General features: G+C 43.9%; 1 protein-coding gene across 11 annotated transcripts in view; it reads left to right on the top strand.

Annotated features, from left to right (window-relative positions):
* Positions 1–22600, top strand: part of ank1a (ankyrin 1, erythrocytic a) — a 67580-nt gene that overhangs the window by 5797 nt on the left and 39183 nt on the right. For 9 of the 11 annotated variants that reach the window (XM_061768443.1, XM_061768444.1, XM_061768441.1 and 6 more), the window contains exon 2: positions 19806–19898. The exons of the other annotated variants lie outside the window; for them this stretch is intronic. In XM_061768443.1, the coding sequence (XP_061624427.1) occupies positions 19806–19898 (93 nt within the window). The remainder of the gene's footprint in view (positions 1–19805; positions 19899–22600) is intronic. 11 annotated transcript variants of the gene reach the window in all.

Raw genomic sequence — 22600 nt, 5'->3', positions numbered from 1 at the left:
TCACATCGTCAAACCTTCCGAACGTCCCACATTTGTATGCCGGACAAACGGTTGTGATATGAAACATATTCCCACTCCTATTTTGAACATCTTATCTTCAAGAACATGAATTTGGATTACAACTGTGAAAATAGCCACGTCAAACAATAGTGCAGGTTGAAGGATTAGTTACTTAGTCATCGCCGGTCGTGTACCAGTGTCATGTTTTGTGTCGTCGTGCTTGTTTGCGATCCCTCGCATTTATGTAGCAGAAGCACGTGGCTGCTCGAGTGGCGCAGGATTTACTAGCTCGCTGCGACGAGTGTCGTGTCACCCTCCCGCTAATTGGCTGACCCGTGAGATGGTTTGGTTTGTTTTTCCAAGCCAGGTGGCCACGCCTTTCTATCCCTTTCTCTCCTTTTCTCCCCGTGCCTCAGTGTGCATCTGTCCAAAAAAAATCTATTCTGCTGCTCCAATATGGACTCCTTCCTTGCTACAGTTACTTGTGGCACCGTGCAACACTGCAGAATAAGATTGCGTTTGGGCTACTGCAATACATCCGTGGGCAAGCGTGCTGCACAGTCTTTTTTGGGGGGGGGGGGGGGGGGGGGGGACGGTGATGTCGGCTGAGGGCGGAGGAGAATCCGTGGGAATGCAGTAGCTCCACAAGGTCAAACGCACCTCCGACTGGATCACGTTAGTACACACATGCTTGTCGACTTGGCACAAGCAGCACAGCCACTGTCAGCAGGCCCTTAGTCAGCACCCCTGGGAGTGTGCGACGTCGCCACCTAGTGCTCACAGCGAGGACTTTGTAATTGAGCGAAAAGACTGACATCATCGACCGAAGGAAGTGTTTGCTTGCACTGGATGGGCAGGAGGCGGGGGTACACCCTGAACTGGTTGCCATCCAATCGCAGGGCACATAGAAACAAACAACCATCCGCACTCACATTCACACCTACGGGCAATTTAGAGTCTCCAATTAATGCATGTTTTGGGGATGTGGGAGGAAACCGGAGTGCCCGGAGAAAACCCACGCAGGCACGGGGAGAACATGCAAACTCCACACAGGCGGGGCCGGGGATCGAACTGACCTAACCTAACCTTTGTGTATTCAGGTGAGCCATCTGAGAACAGATTCTCATCAATACTGATCTATGTACAGACAGCAGAGTAAAACAAAGCAAAAAAAAAGTTGTCTCAGTTTGTTACAGTCGTCGGTTGTTAGTTAACACTTTGCAAACAAATCCACTCACTGTTGCGTGGATGAACACAAACTTGTAAATGTATCAATTCTTCCAATTGATCACGGGAAAGTGTTGTCATACAATTACCCAGCGCCATGATCTAGCCTTGGGATTGCATTCATTATCTCCTACCTTCTCCTGTACACACTTTAAGGCTATACACTTTTTTTTTTTTTTTTTTTACTCAGAGAGAAGATTGGCAGTTTCATAAAGACTATTTGGTGAATTATTCATTGTTATTGATGACCGGAGTCACATTCTGACGACTCAGCATTTGGCTCCCTTCCTCTTGTCCTCATCTTTCTTTCTGCTGCTTCTCTTCAGCCGACGCGTACGGTATATGCTGTTCAGTCAAGCCGCCCCTTCGCTGGTTCGCTTGGAGTTAAAGTGCAGGAGAAGCGACAGCGGGGCTGGCGGCGTCTCAGGGTGCTGAGTTGCTGCTAATGGAGAAATCGTTTGTGAGAGCAAAGAGAGAAGTGCGACTTTGGCCTCTGCAGCCCTCTGGCGGACACATTTAATTGCTTGTACACTCGTGCGTGCATGCATGAGTGACGGAAGCCAATGCCTTTTATTTTCTATGACCATTTGGGCCCTGGGGTGTTCGCTGAAACCAGAAACAACTCACAAATCCATCCATTCCGAATTTAAAAGCGATTTATGACGGATTCATCGTAGATTTTAAAGCTGCAGTTCTGATACGCAGCATAAAGTGACAAAAGCGGAGACTTCAAGTATTGAATTTCTTTCAACTTCTTCCCGAGATGAGCAAATTTCCGAGGTCATCAGTTTTGTCAGTCTGCATCCCCTGCCGTCGCTCCATTTCAGTCACTTTTGCATTCTTGCATCCTGCTGAGTCAAGGAAACAGGACCCACCTCCTCACTTCCTTTATTCACTCGTACCACACCTTCTGTGGCTCACTTTTCTTTTCTTTTCTTTCTTACTTTTTGTTTTAACAGCCTCCTCTTTATTATCCGATAACATTTAGCAGGAGGAGGAAATGTTAATGTTGTCCCAGCACCACGGGAAAAGTAAAATTCCCTTTGGGGATTCAAATGCAATTTGCATTTTCTCCAAATTTCGTGTTTCGTTTAGTGTAGCAGTTGCTCACTTACATTTATTTTTAACATTTGTTTTTCGCCACTTGTAGAATCCTTGAACTTCAGCCTCGGCCGTTATGCAATGTGCTCAGAATATCCTCATACTGTGCGAAAGTGTGAAAATCCGGTTTGTGTGTCTAATGAAGTGTTGCACACTACTTAATGCAAATCCTTTTGATTTTGGCGTTTAAGGCTTTAATCCCAAACAGCCAACAGGTTTGTCCTACTTTGAAATCCTCCAGCGATCCGTCTTGAAGATCCCGCACTCGTATGTTTGTGTTCTCTTGGGGTTTCGGGTGTTTAAAGTCATTTCAGGAAGCTGGAAGGTGAGGCCTGTGTTCCAGCATCAACATTTAGCTTGATGTGACCCTCTGCAAAATTGTAATGTCTATTTGCTGTATGTTTTTGCTATTTTGCAGACTTGTAACATTGCATGTGTCATAGTGGTTTTTATGGGCCATATTTGTTTAGAAGAATAGTTCAGGCCGAACTGGTTTTGCTCCCTCTGCTGGTCAGAGCAAGTCAGCTCTCGCTCTTTTTTTTTTTTTTTTTTTTGCATGTGCTGGCATGAGGTCAAGACCTTTGAATCTTCTCTTTCGTTCAGTCTTTTTCCTACACACACCGTTTTACATTATCCCGGATGGCAAAGGAGTGTACACACACACTCACACACTCACACACATATTCATAAAGATGCACTGTTCACACCCGCCTTCCCCTCCCATCCAATGCAGCAATTCAACGCGGCTCTGCAACACTGCTACGCAGGCTCATCAATTATTCATTATTGTTGAGCAATGGACTTGAGAAAGAGGGCTAAATAAGACGTTAAAGAACCGATAACTTCCCAGCATGCGTCAGTGAAACGGCTCCAGTTACGGCACGCTGTTAACCCTGATGTTCGAATATGCAAGCTTGTGAAGACACTGAGCAGCATTTTAATCATACAACGTGAATCCTATCTTTTGGAAAACACCAGCGTCCCTGCCCCTTTGCAAGCTCTCTCGCAGCTCTCTCCTGAACTCGACACATCCTCAGCATCGATGGTTGGGCAACTTCTATAAATAACCACATCACTGCAGCATATTTATGTTGGAATCAGCAATAAGCGAGCGTTTTATTAAGTCAAAACTAAAGTGGAAGTCCTCTGCGGACCACACTGGCTGACGTTAGTTTGATCGTTTAAAGCAACCCACAAAGCAGATTAGGACAAAAAGGGGATTGGATCTTCATCACAATCCTACAGGGAACCCTGTGTGAAGGTTTTTCCTTCCCCCCCCCCCCCACCACACTCTGTTATGTTCTTAATATAAATCTGAAGCGGAGGACATTTATTGGAATGCTAGTGATGCATTCACCGCGGACAGAGAATAGGTGAATGGAGTCATGGCATGTACACAAACAATGACTGTTTTTCTTTCCGTTTGTTTGTTTGAATATGTTGTCCTGCAGGGGAGTTTTATCTCGAAGAGTTAAGCAATGATTCTGTTGGGGCGGGGTGACTGTCGGCGCTTGTTGGAGTCAGGTCTGACACACAGCGTTGCAGGGTCATGAATGATTTAAAGACGGCGCCCGCTCTCAAGATGCGTCGGACCCGGCAAATGATTCATTTTCGTCACCAACCCAAACTGTTCTATCAATTGCATGACTAAATCTGATTTGTTATAACTTATATTTTAATATCATGTGTGTTGCAATCCCCTCCTTGAACTGTCACCTTATCGTGGTGGAGGGGTTTGTGTGTCCCAATGTTCTTAGGAGCTAAGTTGTCTGGGGCTTCACGCCCCTGCCAGGGTCACCCATGTCAAACAGGACCTTGCTCCAAAAACCCCTATGATGACAAACAATTCAGGAAGACATTTTCCCTTGCCTGGACGCGGGTCACCGGGGCCCCCTCTGGAGCCAGGCCTGGAGGTGGGGCTTGAAGGCGAGCGCCTGGTGGCACAGCCCGAAAGGGTGACGTGGGTCCACCTTCCCGTGGGCTCACCACCTGTGGGAGGGGCCATAGGGGTCGGGTGCACTGCGAGCTGGGCGGTGGTCGAAGGCAGGGACCTTGGCCATCTGATCCCCGGCTACAGAAGCTGGCTCTAGGTACGTGGAATGTCACCTCTCTGGCAGCCCGAACTGGTGTGTGAGGTCGAGAAGTTCCGACGAGATATAGTCGGACTTGCCTCCACACACAGCTTGGGCTGTGGTACCAGTCCTCTCGAGAGGGGTTGGACTCCTTTACACTCTGGAGTTGCCCACAGTGAGACGCGGCGAGCAGGTGTGGGTATACTTATTGCCCCCCAGGTCGGCGTCTGTACGTTGGGGTTCACTCCGGTGGACGAGAGGGTAGCCTCCCTCCGTCTTCGGGTGGGACACCAACGGTGAGGGATGCCGTCAAGCTGAAGAAGGAGTCCTATTGGTTTTTTTTTTGGCCTGTGGGACTCCTGAGGCAGTTGATGGGTACCAGCTGGCCAGGCCAAGTGGAATGCAGCTTTGGTGGTCGCTGAAGCAAAAAGAAGGAGTTCGGTGAGGCCATGGAAAAAGACTTCCGGACGGCTTCGAGGAAATTCTGGTCCACCATCCGGCATCTCAGGAGGGGGAAGCAGTGCACCATCAACACTGTGTATAGTGGGGATGGGGCGCTGCTGACCTCGACTCGGGACGTTGTGAGTCGGTGGGGAGAATACTTCGAAGACCTCCTCAATTCCACCGACACGCCTTCCCATGAGGAAGCAGAGTCTGGGTTCTCTGAGGCGGGCTCTCCTATCTCTGGGGTTGAGGTCACCGAGGTGCTTAAAAAACTCCTTGGTGGCAGGGCCCCGGGGGTGGATGAGATTCGGCCGGAGTTCCTAAAGGCTCTGGATGTTGTGGGGCTGTCCTAGTTGACAGTGGGGACAGTGCCTCTGGATTGGCAGACTGGGGTAGTGGTCCCCCTTTTTAGGGGGACAAAAGGGTGTGTTCCAACTAGAGGGGGATCACACTCCTCAGCCTTCCTGGTAAGGTCTATTCCGGGGTGCTGGGAGGAGGGTTCATCAGGAAGTCGAATCTCAGATTCAGGAGGAGCAGTGTGGTTTTCGTCCTGGTCGTGGATCAGTGGACCAGCTCTACACCCTCGGCAGGGTCCCCGAGGGTGCGTGGGAGTTCGCCCAACCAGTCTACATGTGTAGCGGATGGGATGAGAATCAGCACCTCCAAATCTGAGACCATGGTCCTGAGTCGGAAAAGGGTGGCGTGCCCTCTCCGAGTCGCGATACTGTCCCAAGTGGAGGAGTTCAAGTATCTTGGGGTCTTGTTCACGAATGAGGGAAGAATGGAACGGGAGATCGACAGGTGGATCGTTGCAGCGTCTGCAGTGATGCGGACTTTTTATCGGTCCGTTGTGGTAAAGAAGGAGCTAAGCCGAAAGGCAAAGCTCTCAATTTACCGGTTGATCTAGGTTCCTACCCTCACCTATGGTCACGAGCTGTGGGTCGTGACCGAAAGAACGAGATCCCGGATACAAGCGGCCGAAATAAGTTTTCTCCGCAGGGTGTCCGGGCTCTCCCTTAGGGATAGGGTGAGAAGCTCGGTCATCCGGGAGGATCTCAGAGTAGAGACGCTGCTCCTCCACATCGAGAGGAGCCAGATGAGGTGGCTGGGGCATCTGATTCGGATGCCTCCCGGACGCCTCCCCGGTAAGGTGTTCCGGGCACGTCCCACCGGGAGGAAACCCCGGGGACGACCCAGAACACGCCGGAGAGACCATGTCTCTCGGCTGGCCTGGGAACGCCTTGGGATCCCCCCGGAAGAGCTGGAGGAAGTGGTTGTGGAGAGGGAAGTCTGGGCGTCCCTGATAAAGCTACTGCACCCCCCCCCCGACCCGACCTCGGATAAGCGGTAGAAAATGAATGGCTGGTGTGTTGCAATGCTGCTGCATTCAATCAAGCCAGATGTTGTACTTACAGTACATTGTGTGGACGCTGTCGTACAGATTTTCCTCCTCCTCCTCAAGAGTATTTCAGTTGTTCACAAATAGCAACACAAACGGAGAGAGAGGTAATGGGAAGGGGATGCAGACAACACACAACGACTGCAAGTAAATCAGCATTCGAGCAGCTCCAATTCCATTCATGCTAAGATAGTCGGCCAGTGTACAGTAGACAATTGTTATCCCATCGATAATAATTGGGTATTTGTCTGGATTTTCTGCTCCAGTCAATAGTAATGCAACATGAAGGTGATGTACTGTAAGGCGGACTTAAACTACCAGTGCACCAATGAGGACAACTCGGGCTTTGTATGCAGAAATCTAATCACAGACATCGAATTGTTCTGAGATCCCAGATACACTAAAGCTTTTGATCTTTTCGTCAATATACCAATTTGGTGTGGGCCTCTCTGCAGTTGCGCATGCATGGCGCTGTCAGAAAACTCACAGAAGTGCGGCAATTAACAGCTGATGGAAGGAAACTCGAGACAGGAGGGATCTGTGGAACTGTCAGATGTCAAAATACAAATTCCAACTGCCATCATTTTTGATCATATACCGTCATCAACGACGCCTTTTGACGTAAACAAAAGGATTCCTACTGTATGTTTGAAACAAATTCAGCAAGGAAAAGTGTCTTGCTACTGGCTGTTAGCAAGCCAAGTTTTAAAAGTAAGAACTTGACAACGCTGTGCATCTCATACGAGTGGTAATATGGGATTTTGGGGGAAAAGGAGATCTGGAATGTCTCTTGTGGTTATGGCGAGTTTCACTTTTACTGCAAAGGTCCTCCCAGAATTATTGTACGCTGATCAAAAAGAAAGTGGTATAAGAAGTATGGAATAGATAGAATTCTGATGGCTTGCTTTGATCGAAGTACTCTTTGAAAACAAACCGTGCTGCACATTCGCCATGACTTTAAACACATTCATCAATTATTTTTGGTATGTGATGTGTAAATTGTCGTGTATTGTAAGTTTGATTCATCAGACTTAGCAGGTAGTCTCTGCACTCATTTAAAATAGTTGACGTACTATTTTTTGGGGTGACATTTTGTGTTGTAACTGTACTGATGAACTGTAAAATTGTATCTGGCTTTTTTGGGTTGAAAACTTGAAAACTGCAATTTAGAGCAACGACAATCGAAGGCTTTCAAGTCATTAAACGCGTATGCGTGTGTGTGAGACTGCTTGCTCTGATGCATCAACAGCAATTGAAATGCAAAGGACACCCTTGTCAGTTCTGAAGAGTACTTTTGTGCAAACACATGTTTAGCATTTCTGGCAAAAGGACACATTTGGCAGAGATTAATAGTGGCATGAGCACGATGGAGCAGAGCTGAATGCAGCAGATTGAGGACGTTGTAGGGCGGTAGCATGCCTTTTTATTTATTTATTATATTTTTTTTCATGCTGCATTTTTAAAAACGGAAGCCAAAGTGCTGCGTGCGGTTGCGACTTCTATTTTAAGGCTTCTGGTCTTTCTGTTTTCCATCTTTCAAAAGCTTTTTTTTCTCCACAGGTTCTGGCAAGCATTTAAGGTTGATGTTCGTACTTTACATTTCCTTTTGTCCTCATTATAAAGGAGGGGTCAATACAAAATGAAAATAGGTTCAGGCTAATTTCTGATGACATATTTGTCTCCTCATATGGTATGTATCTCCTCGTCCTTCAAAAAAGCCATCAACTGCACATCTTCACTTCCCTCCTTTCTTTTAGCTCTCAACCACTCTCACGGGTACAGCTTCTGTTACAATGCTTGCTCTCATCACATCCAAACCAATCTGCCCTATTTTTTTTTCTCTCTGATTGTTCTGGCTCCCTCCATTCAGCTTTCTCAGGCATGCTCACTTTTTGTTTTTAACTTGTTGCTTTTCTTTCTTGTTCGACCTCAACCTGACCGAGGTCCATTCCGTGTTTGGTACTTTCCACGGCTCGGTTTTGACAACCCACTTCAGTCACTCATGCCCTTGAAATCCCAGTTCAAGTGTTCCATTTTTTTTTTTTATGGGTCAGGCCTTCTATGTGGTTGGCTGAAAACAGAAGTGATTTTATTTTATTTCCCCCCCCCCCCACAGGCCACAGGTGTGCAGCGCTAGTGAGATTTTGTTTGTTCCTCCGCTTGCTTAAATAATGCACACAAAAAAAAGTTAATTTAGGTGTCAAGCGCAACTGTGTTGTGCCTCAAAAGAGTTTACTACAAAGGGCAGGAAGTGATTAACGGTGTCAAGCAGGAAAAAAAAAACAGGGCTTTCAAGGGGTTAGTGGAAGGACAATGCATAAATCCATGTGAACATGGTTGATTCTCTTTTAATTGTATCCCAGTGAAGCAATGGGACCACATAGGATTTTGACTCACGCATGAATCCGTGGAATTCAACCTCTGTGAGCTTTGCAGTCGACCACATTTAATCTAAACCTCAAGATCTGAATAAACAGGGAAATGAATCACTAAAAGTTCATTTAACCAACATTTCAGGGAAAATATGCCTCTCGAGTCACACAAAAGTTTGGCGTTCAGACCTTAAGGGACCTCAAATGATTCATTTTGGGTCTGTTTTACTTTTGCTCTGTCTTTTTTTGATAGCTGTTTTGCAATTGTTTTCACATAGAAAAACGCAAATAGGTGAATTTGTGAATAGCGACCTGAATAGATTCGCTGTGGTCTACGAGCGAGAGCCAGAGTTTTTATATTTGTTCACTTTGTCATTCGCCGAGATGCACAAGTCCTCTTGCAGATGTGTCGACTTAAACCACCACACTAATTTATATTCTTACCAATGTTTAACTTGTTTTGTTCCGTTTTATGCCATTTAAGAATGTTAAAATATCACTTAAAACGTTGTGTGCATTTTTTTTTTAATGATGTGTGACTAGTCGGAGTTTGGAGAAGATTGTGTTTGGTTACGAAGAATTTTTTTTTTTTTTCACAAATAGCCTCTGACAACACATAGTATTTTATTAGTCATTGTTGCATGGGTTAAATTTGATTATCAGCCACTGCTGTTTGGGTGACCTTGTCACTTTTTCACATTTTTCTCTGTGGTGAACGCTTCTGTCCTTCATATTGGAGTACGAGCGCTGGAAACAGAGTATGGGGATGTCACTGTGAGGCTGAGGCTAAGAAAGCTTCATGAAAAGCGGTTCGACTGTCCACTAAGTGAATGAGCCCCGCTCTGCTGATAAGGACGATGAAAGGAATACTGATGACAGTGGGGTGCAAAAGCAGCGCTATTTTTAGATGCATTCAGCTTTCCTGCTGTGTGTGCATGACTGCTGCATGTGTGCGGATGGATCTACTTGAATGAACGGCTCGTATTTGCAGGCATGTGCTCAGCTGTATTTATGCTCAGCTTTACAATACGCTTGTGTACTGCGTGTCTATTGTTTCCTGGCCTGTTGTGTGCGTGAGTGTAGTTGGAGGTCTTGTTTGCGCTGACTACAGAATCTGAGCGCTGCAGTGAAGAGCACGGCCTCGTCGTGAACACATAGAGCCCGATTTAATCAGATCCCAAATATCGGGCGCTAGATTGCGTGTTCACTCGAACAAATTGTGCGTGCTGTTCAAGGGCTTGTTGCACATAATCTATTGCCATTGCGATCTTTTACTAAAATCCCAAATCACGGACGCTAAATTACCTGTTTATTCACTCCCACAGACTGCGTGCGCTGTTGGCCACAGGTGTAAAAGTGCTGGAGAATGAGAATTTACAAGAGGGTTTTGCACTAGAGGTAGCTCTGATGGTTTTCAGCATGGAACATTTTGGAGAGCACCACAAGCGCAAATTGAAGTTTGAAGTACCGGTAATGGAATAGAAAGGGCAAGTGGATTACTCACTTTCAAAATAGAAAATCTATGGCTCTGACCATTTTAGAGAACCCAGCACCCATATTAAAGCCATGTTTTGTTTGATTCGACCAGTGTGTGGCAATTGGATAGCATACTGTATGTGGCCATCCTGAATAACACTGTTTAAAACTTGTGACAGCACAAGTGAAAAACCGCTCAGGAAGAGGCTCACACCAATTGTCGCCATGCACAAAAATGACCTGGAGTTGAAAGCAGTTTTGGCGTAGGTGACAACGCACGACTCCATCTCCAACTGGCTCCAAGTCAGCCCTCTCAGATCATTCAGAAACTCCAAAATCGCACTGCTGAATAGACCACATGTCGCGATATTTTTGGGTTTCTGGCATTTCAGAAATGTTTGCAAGAGTGAAAAAGATTCATCCTCCACGTCACCCCTCATTTTGCCCGCGTCTGCTCGTCATTCGGGGTCATTGTTGTATGTTGGGCAAACCATTGGTAAATCAGTTCCATTATTAACTGTGTGAGTGACAGCACTGCAATTCGATGCAAATGTGCCGAGAGCATGATTGCGTGTGTGATTAAACATCAGCGTATTGTAGGAAAGTCAGATTTTGCGTCTTGCATGCATGGACTTTGTACGCCTTCTATCTAGCAGCGACTGCTATCCACTCCCGTTAATAATTAACCAATAATGCCAAACAGCATGGTTTTAGCATTCGAGCAGCGTGAGTGGTCTTTATTTTTTTATGAATGTAGTTTTTTTCTTTTCTCTCTTCCAGAGAAGATATTACTGGCATTGTTAAATAATTAATCAATTAAAGCTATTATTTAAAAGTAAAAAAGAAGGTATACAAGGAAATGAGCAAATGCATTACCAAATTCTTTATACAAACTGTGCGCACAATGTTCAGACATCTGTCAACAATTCCCAGTTTTGACATACAGCGGAAAACATTTTCAGACTATAAAGTGCAAATGTTCACCACAGAAAGCCTGCTAAAATAATGCACAGTGCTGGTCGATACTCTATTTAAATTTAAATTGGGACCTACAAATCCTCAACACATACAGTCACAATTTTAATTTTATTGTCTTCGCAAATGGTAGTTTCAGTTTTCAATTGTTGCAAAGCAGCTGCTGCAAAGTTTTGGATGATTGAGCAGGAGAAGGAGATGCTACACATTAGAACATCTGGAGGGGAATTTGTGTTTCTCTGGCAAGAAGCTGCTGCAATCTGTGTTTGTCCTGATGAGCCGTCAATCTTTTTCACCGTAATCCGCTAGTGAGTCCATTGTACCGGCCCAGCAAAATGAAATTTATCAGCTGCTAGGTTGTCTTAATAAGTTGATATTGGGGCATCATCCCCTTGATACTGATTACAGTCGAGGTTACTGTAACTTGAAGTCATGTGTGTTATTGTATAACACACATGATACGGGTGCAGTGGGGCTCGTTTACATGCTACAGTGTCACGGTGATCGATGGGCGCGGGGCTTCAGCGTTTCAAGTCTCCAGAGAGAGCAGGACAGGCTGAGAGAACAGCTCTGATAGATGGCCTGCAAACCTCCTGCTCCATTCTGCTCACTGCTAAATTCACACACAAATGTGTCTTTTTTCAGAAGGACATTTTTTTTGGTATTATTCTAACATGTCCTATATTATAAACAAAAGGTTTCCCACTTAAAATTTGGAGTCCTCCATGAACCTACCATCCATGTTTGTTGAATGTGGGAGCTAAAGAAAACCCACACAAGCACAGGGAGTCTATGCAAACGCCACACAAGGAAATCCTAATTTAAGACTCAAAGCCAGAATGTCTGACTGTGCGGCAGACGCGCTATCCTTTTTCTGACATTCAAGTATAGATGCAGGTATGAACTCAATGACAAGATGGACATTTTTAACCGTACTGTATTTTCCTCTATGTACTTTCAACACGATTTATTATGGCCATTTTAACGTTTGGCTCCTCCGCTTCTTGCTGCTCTGTTTATTTTTGGACAAAGAGCAAAGAGTCACAAAACCGCCAAGAACAGACCGTTGTTGGTAGTCCAAGTGCTGCGGACTACCTTGAATAATCAATGCCATTCTTCAGCTGATGATTGACAATCATGGTGCACTTTCACCGATCCAAAATATACAATATTTATTGTAAAAGCTGACTGTTTCTACAAATTCGTTATTATAACACATATAATGTATATGATTATATTGACCAGTCTATATTCACTGTATATTCAGATTGTCAAATTATTGTTATAGTTAGCAAACTATCACAATGGTAAATCTCCATTTCTGTTCTACAAACCTTTGTCACAGAGTGTGTACGCGTACATACCACACAAATATACATTGAGAATTTGTATGTAGTAGTTTAATGTACAGCAAAAAAAATAATTATTAGATTAATTCATAATAAAGCATGATCTAATGAGAACATGAATTCGTTTTTTCCTTGTATTATCAATAATTTCGCCCTTTGCAAAGGTTAATTCCCCCAGCTTTACTCCCGTGTCATATTTCTGCATATGTTGTTTGAAAATATATTCTAATAGGTCTAATGTTAAGCAAATGTTTTGGTCTTAAAAGCAGGTGATGATCACTTCTGAACTTCTAATCTTATTGCCGTTGAGTTTGAGGCATGACGCGCTTTGTATGTTCAGATTACACGTTGTATGCTGATTATTTGAGATTAGACTGTGTCCACTAATATGACAGCCATGCCCTGGTGGACGTATTGTTTACGATGATGTATGTGGCACAGCAGATGTTCCTGCTGGTTTAGTCTTGGCATGGCTCTTTGGCTTCACGTATTAACGCATGTAATGTTTGTGCTGCAATTGGCAGGGGAGTTTACTGGAGCGGTTGCGGGCACCGTTGTATTCTTGATGTGAGTCTGGGTAATCCACCGGCTGTTCCACGATGCGTGTGCAAGGCTCCATACAAAAGGCCAGACCTGAAAAGCACCATAATGAGCCACAGGCTGAAAGAAAAGGCATGTCTCTTTCCATTTCTCTGAGCGAAAAGAAAAGCGCAACATAAGAGAATAAAAGGCAGCAAAGAAAGATGAAAATAAGCCTCGCAAATTCAGGTTTTTGGCCACGCTGTCTCTTTGAGTTTATCTTGTTTTCATGCATGTGTTTTATTATGGTAATGCATTGGTAGATAAAATTACTCCGGTATGGAAAACCAGTGCTTTTCAATACAAATAGGAGTACAAAAACAATAAAGAGACAACTAAAAGTCATTGATAAACATCAAATCAAAAGGGCTTCACCTTTTTTCACCCACAACCCCCCAAACAATACAAATCCCGTGTTTACTGAGCATCATATAGTTCACAACCTGCCGCGCCCTGACCCTGTGGCTCGACAGTAGCAAAGCAAATTTATTCACCATAGAGACTTTAGAATTGGAGTAACATGTTCTGACCTCTTTGTTATGGTCACAGCCCGAGCTGCAGCAGTCTGAATGAGTGGCAAAAGTTTAATGCTCCGTTGGGGGAGTCCAGTCAGAAGACCATTACAATAGTCAAGTCTACTTCAGATAAAAGCATGGATGAGCTTCTCCTGGTCTGCTTGGCACATGCAAGCCTTCACTCTGGATATGTTCATCAGCTGCTAGACGGCTGTTTTAGTAATTGATTTTATATGACTGTTGAAACTCAGTCAGAATATATCAGAACACCAACGTTTCGGACTTGGTCATAGGTTTTTAAAGACAGTGACTCCTTGTATTTACTAAGAGCAAACATCTTTTCTTTACTGACAGAAACATCTTATCTCAGTTTTGTTGTGGTTTAATTGAAGAATGTTTTGGCCCATCCAGTTCTTTATCAGTTTTAGACAGTGACACAACACCTCAATTGAACTGTGGTCATCTGGAGACGCTACTACATATAACTGTGTGTCATCTGCATAGCTATGATAGTCAATATTAAGGTTCTTAAGAATTTGACCCAAGGGTAGCATATACAGGCTGAACAGCAGGGGTCCAAGAACTGACCCTTGAGGCATTTAGTCCTACCCACGTTTCCAACCTGTTCAGCAGTATGTTATGATCTACCGTATCAAAAGCCGAGTCAGTATTCAACCTTATATCATTTAGCACTTTGACGAGAGCTGATTCTGTACTGGGATGAGTTCAAAAACCTGTCAAAAAGTCAATTTAAGTTAAAAATATTGCTGAGTTGATTAAAACATTACACACAATAGTGTCACTAACTCATATGTATTGCCTTTGATTAAAATCTTTCCACTTGGTGCCTCAACAAGCTCTATGTGGGTATCCTCGGAATAAATTATGAGACAACAGAGAGTTAATAATGCATAGAACAACAATATATTGACATTCAATAACAAATTGTGTTCGTTCCAAATCAGAGCGAAAACCACGCTGACACTACGCTACTTTGGAGGGTAATGTAAAGATAACATCAATAAGCAAAGCTGAAAAGCTGAACTAATTAAATATAAGTCTTTCCACTATCACTGTGGTCCTAGGAGGTGTGCTAGAAAAATTCAAGGACCGGTGTCACGAAAGATATATTTCACGTTTTCAAGTTTTCTCCTTCAAAGTTATTCACCTGGAGTCTTAATACTGTCTTAGTCTTAATACTTAATACCACTTTCCCAGCCTTCTTTCCCACGCCTTCATGCACATAAAAATGGGTCCCCTTGACGAGCCCATTGAGATTGGGAAATAGGAGGGGGGAAAAAAATCAGGGAGGTTAATCCAGCACGGCAATGTTCTTCTTGGGCAGGAACCGCCAGACGCTCAAGGCATTGTGAGCAGACGGGTTGTCGTAGTGGAGCGGCCACGAGTTGTCCTGCCACAACTTTCGCCTCTTCCAAGAGAAACACCGAAGGATCTCTCTCTAGTTGTGCTGGCTGATCGTCTGGCCCACAACTGAAGGAACAAACTCGTAATGTGGGTTTGAGATACGTATATATCTTTGGAACTTTGCTGATAGAAACAAGTCCACAAGTCCACAAGAAGTCTGAGTCACATTGAGACAAGATGGCGAGGGAGACGGGGACAGAGTGAAAATAGAGGCAACTGCACCATCTTCCTCTTTCAGACCACCTGGCGCTGCCACCTGTGCCCTTCCAGAACTCTCTTCACCTGCTCAATAATCTCCGTTTGGTTGCTGCCAGCTCTCTGCTATGCACTATTAATCAGGCATTCTCACCCCGCCAGTGCTCGACACTTTCCTAGTAGCTTCTCCACGCAGTCATTTACGCTGCTTACATTGAAAAAAAAACATCGAATGTCTCGAGAAGTGATTTTATTTATTTGTTTCTGTGGCATTAAGGTTTTCTTTTTCTTAAAATGTAGCAAAGTGCCCACCACACATTTGTTTCCCCCCCATACAATTAAATTAAGATTTATATTACAGTTGATATTATTCGTAGTACTGCAGTGGAACCCAAGGTCGAGCACATTCTAAACTTATGGATGGACCGGATTAGCTCAGGAGAATCTGAGAATTTTTGGGTAGTGAAATGTTTGTCTGCTTCAAATCTTGATGGAAATTGATTTTGATAGTTTTATTAAGAATGTCAGATGTGCAATGTTAGGTAAAAGTAAAATAACTTACAGTGTCATTAAATTACATACACATGTAAGTGAATTTAGGTAAGAGGATGGATGGATGGATGGATGGATGGGTTTGATTTTGTCACAGTCCAGCTCTTCAGAGTTAATGTGGCTAGCTGAAACTCCATTTAAACATTGTTTCTCTGGAGTTTAATCATTTAGGGAAGGTCCAGCCAGTCTGGATGCTCTGGCAGCCTTTCTCACTGAATTAGTTTGAAATGTCAGTTGTTGTTTCTCCTGAATACTCGCAAGGATAATGATCCGGACTAAACAAAGTGGTTGATAGATGGCTGTTATGCTACAGCCATTTGTATGTTAGTTGCTTCTTGTTGCCGAATTGTTTGAGTTCTGCAGTTATCGAATCTGTGCAGCATCAGACGTTGCTGGTAATTGGTGGTGCCACTCGAGTACTTATTATACTTCTATTTAAAAAAAAAAAAACATCAACGCTATAACAAACTATATATTGAGTTTATTCAGTACAGTATATCCATTGAACAGCACAGCACAACATTTTTAAGACTAAAACTCGTAATACACTAATTCTTGTTCTTCCAATAGCCATTATTAAGGACTACGGTAATAGTCAATCTTACTTTGATTCAAAATTATTTGTCACATATAGATGTAAAAAAAAAAAAAAAAAAAAAACAGCTACTGTGCAGAAAGCAGAAAGCCAATTAACAACACTAAATAATAATTTAAAAAATGCCCTCCTAGCATAAATCCTGGAAGTCAAGCTGATAATTTACTTCATAAGTCATGGTCAGCATTGTAGTTTGGGCAAGTCATTTTCGGCTAATCTAATTTGAAAGGTTTTAAATACTCCCACGCCTGTAAAGTCAATTATGCTACATCCGTGTTTGTTCCTCCTGCAGGAAATCAATGTGTATTCTCAATTTAATTGCTTGAGTCTGATGAAAATAAAGGACTCATTAACTATTATCGTTCGATATGTCAGTTGTCAGAAAGGAAAGCGTTCATACTCCCCCACATGCATCGTCTTTTTTTTCATTTTGGAGATTTGCACAGGCCTCTGCAGATCAAACTGTGAGGAACGAGCTCGAAATGTGGGGCGCTTTCAACTTCTGATGCAGTTTAACGGCCATTAAGTTGCCATAGACATTGTAACAAATGTTTCTGATTATGTTGAGTATACCCAACCAAATGCCACGGCGCAGCTAGTTAGGTGTCCAGAGACTACGAGTGTTATTCCCTTTATCCTTCTAATCTACAGCATAACGGTTTGAGTTCCCTGTGTCTTTTCGCTGCCCTCAGGCTCCCAAAGGCTCCTCAGTGTTGAGGCCTGCTCCTCTTATCAGCACCTCTCAACCCCTAGTGCCTCAGCCATCTCCCACCTCCCCCTCTTCATCCTCCACCCCTTTGCGCCTCTTCTCCTGTCATCAGTACCCGTCTGCTACTTAATCCAATTATCCTTTTAAGATGACACGCTCTGTAAATCACCACAAACTCTGCAGATGACGCCGCTGCATATCATTCGCTCGCACAAACACGCAAACAGGACCTCGCAAAACCACAAGCGTGATTTAATGAGCTCTCGTTCCCTCAAAAATGGAAAAAAGAAAAAGGTCATGCAAAGCGCAAGTTTGTGCTGAGATAGTGTGTAAAGTGGTGCAATGTAGTGCAGTGCTTTCACCCGGCTTTGTCTAGTTAACAGTTTCCTTGCAACAGCTTCGGCCTCTGCTGTCACCCTTTGAGTCACTGTACCCTTCAGGTGACTCCGCGTGTGTGCGTGCTCCTGTATGTCGTCTGTTGCATCTGTTTTATCTGACGCATCACCTTCACCCATCTCTTCATGAGTGCGTTAATGCATATGCATCTCATGTGGAGTACATCAAACTTCCTCAGAGGAAAAGACGTTCTGGGTTTCCTTTAATGTCTGACCTGTTTTAATGCGGTGTGCGCGTGTGGCGAAGACCCTTTGTAACTTCTACTAATAACCCAAGCTAAACTTCCTCCCGACATACAAAGATCTTACAAAGACACCAATTGCTACTTTCCTATTAGGACGTGTAGATCTTGGCGCAAGCTAAACTGCAGATCTAGCGTGATTTTGGTGAATTTGATCGGAGCACATGCGGACAGATATTGAGCTACGCAGACATATTTAAGTCACTGGCGGTTATCAACAGCTCATTCTGTATTTAATGAGGGTACCCGCTCACACTGTCTGTTGCCACAGCGCTCCACTCACGCACGGATCGTTGGAATTGCAATTACACGGGGAATCCGTGTTTCCATCAAGACTGTAAATTTAAAGGGAATGAAACGAGCCGCTTCCACTGACGGTCGCACCCTAACCCTTCTCTGGCGCACAGTTGCGCCACCCACCCTGGATTTACACTGTTCACGAAAATAGGGCCCTTGGTATGAGCTAAATATCATTTTGCAATTGCAAAGTGTGCCTACCAGCATCGCTTTATTATGAAGAATCATACTATTGCTGCCACTGAGTAAATGGTAGGTGTAACCATGACAGTGTGATTCATCTGTGGATTGTACAAATCTTGACAAGCATTTTGCTGCAGAGAGTGCCAGACGGCACGAAAGTAGCTGTGTTCGGTTGTTTTTGGTGCTGACACCACAACAGTTGAGAGAAACAGATGGGGTTTTGCGCTTGTGGGCGCTCGCTCGCGCGCGCGCGCGTGTGCGTACGTGTGTTGTACAGTGATGGTTGGCAGCAGATGTGGGTAGAGTAGCCAAGTACATGTATTAAATCTGCTGTTACTTGTGAATAATATGACTCAAATAAAAGTAAGAAGGAGTCCTCTGAATAATTCAGTGGGAAAACTCCTCAATTATTGAGTAACTGGTGAGGGACTTCTGCTTTATTATCTTTTTCAATCAGAGCATAATTGTCAAATGGACAAAATATGAAATAGGGATGTGCAGCTTCAGATATTGCCCAACAAAATCACTTTAACTACAAACGTCCTTTTTCATAGGGTAATTACAGATTGAACGTGCCCAAACTTTTGCTTCCGTGCGGGGGCCGCGGATATCCTACTACGCGTGGGGTCATGTGACTGGCTCGGTTCGATCAGCGAAGTGGAGTCAAACGTCGCTAGTGGTTACATTGGATCGGTGGAACAGTGTCACATGACAGAGCCCGCAGCAGGGGTCTTTCTGCCGAACCATAACAAATATATTGCGCAAGTAGCGAGCGGAACGTAGCTCAGTGTAACAGAGTAAACGTTTCTACTTATGTTGCATTAAAACTACTCTGACAAGTCCGATCTACACGGAGTCAATGTAGGTAACTCGTCTTTGATCTGAATTCTCAAATATTTTGCTGTGGGTCTGGAGGAAGAGTTTGTGGAATGTGTTCATTTTGTGCTTGATAGTAGTGGGCATTTAGTTGTTTGTCTGCCCCCCCCCCCCGACAGGCTTTTAACAACTTTGGCCAACCTGAAAAGTGTTTTTTCCGCTGCCCAGAGAGAAGCTGAGGAAGTATTGTTTTGATTGTTGTTGGGAGGATTATGCAACCGATTTCCACAAATATTTGTCAATGTGTGCCACATGTACAGTTTTAACAGTTTTGGGGGGTGGTCCGTGCTCTATCGTCAGAATTCATTGTGCATAAATCCCGGGGGGGGGGGGGTAGGCAAAGTTTGTTTGTGTTGTACGTTCGCTCAGCACACACGTGTTTTTTGTTTGTTTGTTTTCTTGGGTAAGTACACTTGCACAGGCAAGCAAAGGAGGGAATCCAGACTCACTTGAACCATGACTCAGCCGATGCACCTGTGAGCATCAACACCACCAGCTCGTCCATTGCCATCAGTGAGTCGCTGCCCAGTGATGTTCCACTGCATGTGTGACATCCTTGTGTTGTGCACAGCACCATGCTGGTTATCCGTACCTGTTTTTGTGGGGGTGGGGGTTCTCGAGGTTGCCCCTCATGTTACCCTTTCCTATGCCTTTTCTGTCTTTTCGACTCGTGTCTTCATGCATTTTTTTGCTCTCTTAATCTTCCTTGCTGATGATTTCAAACTTTCTCTACTGCTCTCTTCCGTCTCTCTTTTCTGTCACTCCATCTTCTGCATCTCATTGTTGCTATTAACTGGACTCTGTCTTTATGTCGTATGTTCTTTTAGGCCCACGCCGTGCATCGCTGGCTAATCGATCAGGACAGTAGTGTGAGCTCTGAGATGCCGGATGGCCAAGGAGTATGGCTCTATGATGATGAAGTAAATATCTGCAACATGTATATCTGGCTTTTTTATATTAATATCTGTGTATATATATTCTGTATTGATGGTCATCCCGTCATGTAAAGTTTGTGTCACTCAGCTGCTGTTTTGTTTATTTCTTTATTTGGTATGACTTTTTTGTGTCGCTTATGGTATTGTAGTGCTGGTTCATTCAAGTCGTGCTGTTGTGCTGTAAAACAAATTCAGTCGTACAGGTGTCGTGGATCACGCTGGAGCTTTTTCACTGTTGCCCGTCCCCGCTTGACATATTGTACTAACTTGCTGATTTACTCGTTTTATTTATCTGGTGTGTTTTTTTTTATGTTGTGTAGGACCTTTTTTTTTTTTTTTTAAATCCTCCATGTTAAAGACGCGTGTGTATCTGTTCCAATAGAAACATCTTTCTCAGTGTCTTGTGATATCTCAGAAACTGGTGTTTTCAAATCAGCATATTACATGGCAAGAGTCCACGGGCAAAATACTTTACTTTACTTCGTAGTACAATAAATGTGTATCCCTCCGCACAAAGTAGTTCATGAAGCAGAGGTTCACACTAATGATAAGACAGTCACACTATTTTTCCTGTGGGTTCTTCTAAGTTAGTAAATATGCTTGTTGCATCTGTACCACTGTGATTGTGTTTAGGCTCAAATCAATTTCAAGAGTGTGTATGTGTGTGCGTGTTGTATGCGTGTGTGTCTTGGCACTCGACCTTATCAGTGCGCAGAGTGCATGCTTACGCTCAGGGCTTGCATGGCATCTGTACGAGCGTATTAGATGTGTTTGCGTATGCGCTCTTTCTGCTGCGTCATTGTGGCGGTGCACGCCTCGTACCTTGTGATGTGTCACTGTTTGTGTATTGTGGCTGTTGTGTATTTCCAATGTGACAGCAATCCACATGCTGTATCTGTCGTTTGTCTGCCTTTATCTATGTAAACAGTCTGGGCCTCGTCCACCAACGGTTTCATTGCAACTACCCGATAGATGATCTTGAATCCATTTTCGCTAAGTGGAAGAGAGTTCATCTAAGTGCAATAAGACCGCTGGGAAACTTGTTCCAGACTTTTCTTTCCCCTCAAATCCTTGCTATAGCTATCTCAAATTACTAATCCCGCCCTTTCTATCTTCATATTGCTTTCACTGGTGATGGAGCAATAGGAGGTTTCCTAAAGCCCAAATTGCAGGAGAATCATCTTATGAGCAAACGTACAAATATCCTACAAGAAAATATAAAATGCATTCATTGTATGTACAACAGATGACAAGTGGAAACATGTAAACTGACTATTTTAAAACAATATAGCGTATGATCGTTCCTGGGTTGCTCATGATTATTTGTGTAGTGGGCTGTTGCATTTTTCTTCCTCCTTTAATTACATTTTGCCTTGTATGGTTGTTTTTTTGTGAACATTCATTGAATTACATACAGCACCACAGGCCCTGGGACTGTATGCGGGCACTTCAACAATCACTCCGGTAGTATTACATGCAGTACCAATTTCATTGAACTGAACTTTAAATAAATACATTTAAAAAAAAAACAATGCAAGCAACATTAAACAAAGAAACCATAAAGTAGGTCAAAGTTAAACCAGCAAATTGATCTGGAAAGTGAGGAAGAAAAGGGGCTCTGATTTTATTCATATCTGGAAAATATCTATGATGCCTAATGTTTACAGACCGCAGTAATTATTATGATGGGGGGGGGGAAAAAATAAGAAACTAAATTCCATTTGTATTATTGTTGTTGTTGTTTTAATCTGGGCTCGATCGAACATGCTTGCTGATAAATCAGACGGCCGCTTGGGGATGAGAGAACTCAACCCTCTTCATCAACCCACCACAAGGTAGCGTTGTGTATTGTCAGTGGTCCGTAAAGGCCGTGGCCCCTCTGCTACTATTACCGCTTATTAGGACTGGAGAAGGTCCCCTGCAGCTCTTAACTGGCCCTCATTTAGTCCTCGGAGGCAGATGCTCTAGAAGCCAAGCCCCATTCGTCACACTGTGGTTGCGTGGCAGGTTCAATATGAAGAAAAGCAAACTGTCACACTCTGCACTGTCATATAAATTCCCCCTCGCCTCAGTTTCTTTTTTCCAGCTGCTCCCCGACCCACTGTAGATGCAGACTACATTAGGACGCCCATTCATGTCCAACCACCAGCAGTTGGCTATAATTTGTTTCAGCGAGGGGGTGCAGAGTGTAATTTACATGTGAAAGGCCATGGCCTATTCAAATATTGGAGCACTCATTTTTATCCCAGGGTTATTAATAGCGAGTATTTTTTTTATTTTTATTTTTTTCCCCATTGTGTCGAACCAGCAGATCAAGGTCTCAGTTGGTTAGATACCAATTTTAGCAGGAGGACAGAGGAGCAGAAATCCTCTGAACTTGGTCAACCGTTGGGAATCGGTCATTCTGAGATGTTTGAGTCACAATAAAGAGAGATTTTCTTTTTTCGGAGGAAAAGTCCATTCAATGATTATTCTCAGCGAGGTTAGAAAAGGAGAGAAACGGATGCATGTGTGCGTGCATGTGCATGTGATTGAGGTGAATGCGCAGACAGCATGGGGAAGGCGGTCAGAAAGTCTCACGGCTAAGTTTCCTGATCTGTCCACCTTTCGCCACGTGTCTGCAAATACATTTTAACCATTGAGGTTCCTACCTGCTGCTCATTCAACGTGTCAAAGTGCTTGTAGCT

This window comes from Phyllopteryx taeniolatus, chromosome 3, assembly GCF_024500385.1.
Source record: "Phyllopteryx taeniolatus isolate TA_2022b chromosome 3, UOR_Ptae_1.2, whole genome shotgun sequence".
Lineage (NCBI taxonomy): Eukaryota > Metazoa > Chordata > Actinopteri > Syngnathiformes > Syngnathidae > Phyllopteryx > Phyllopteryx taeniolatus.
This window is presented reverse-complemented; position numbering and strand designations above follow the sequence as displayed.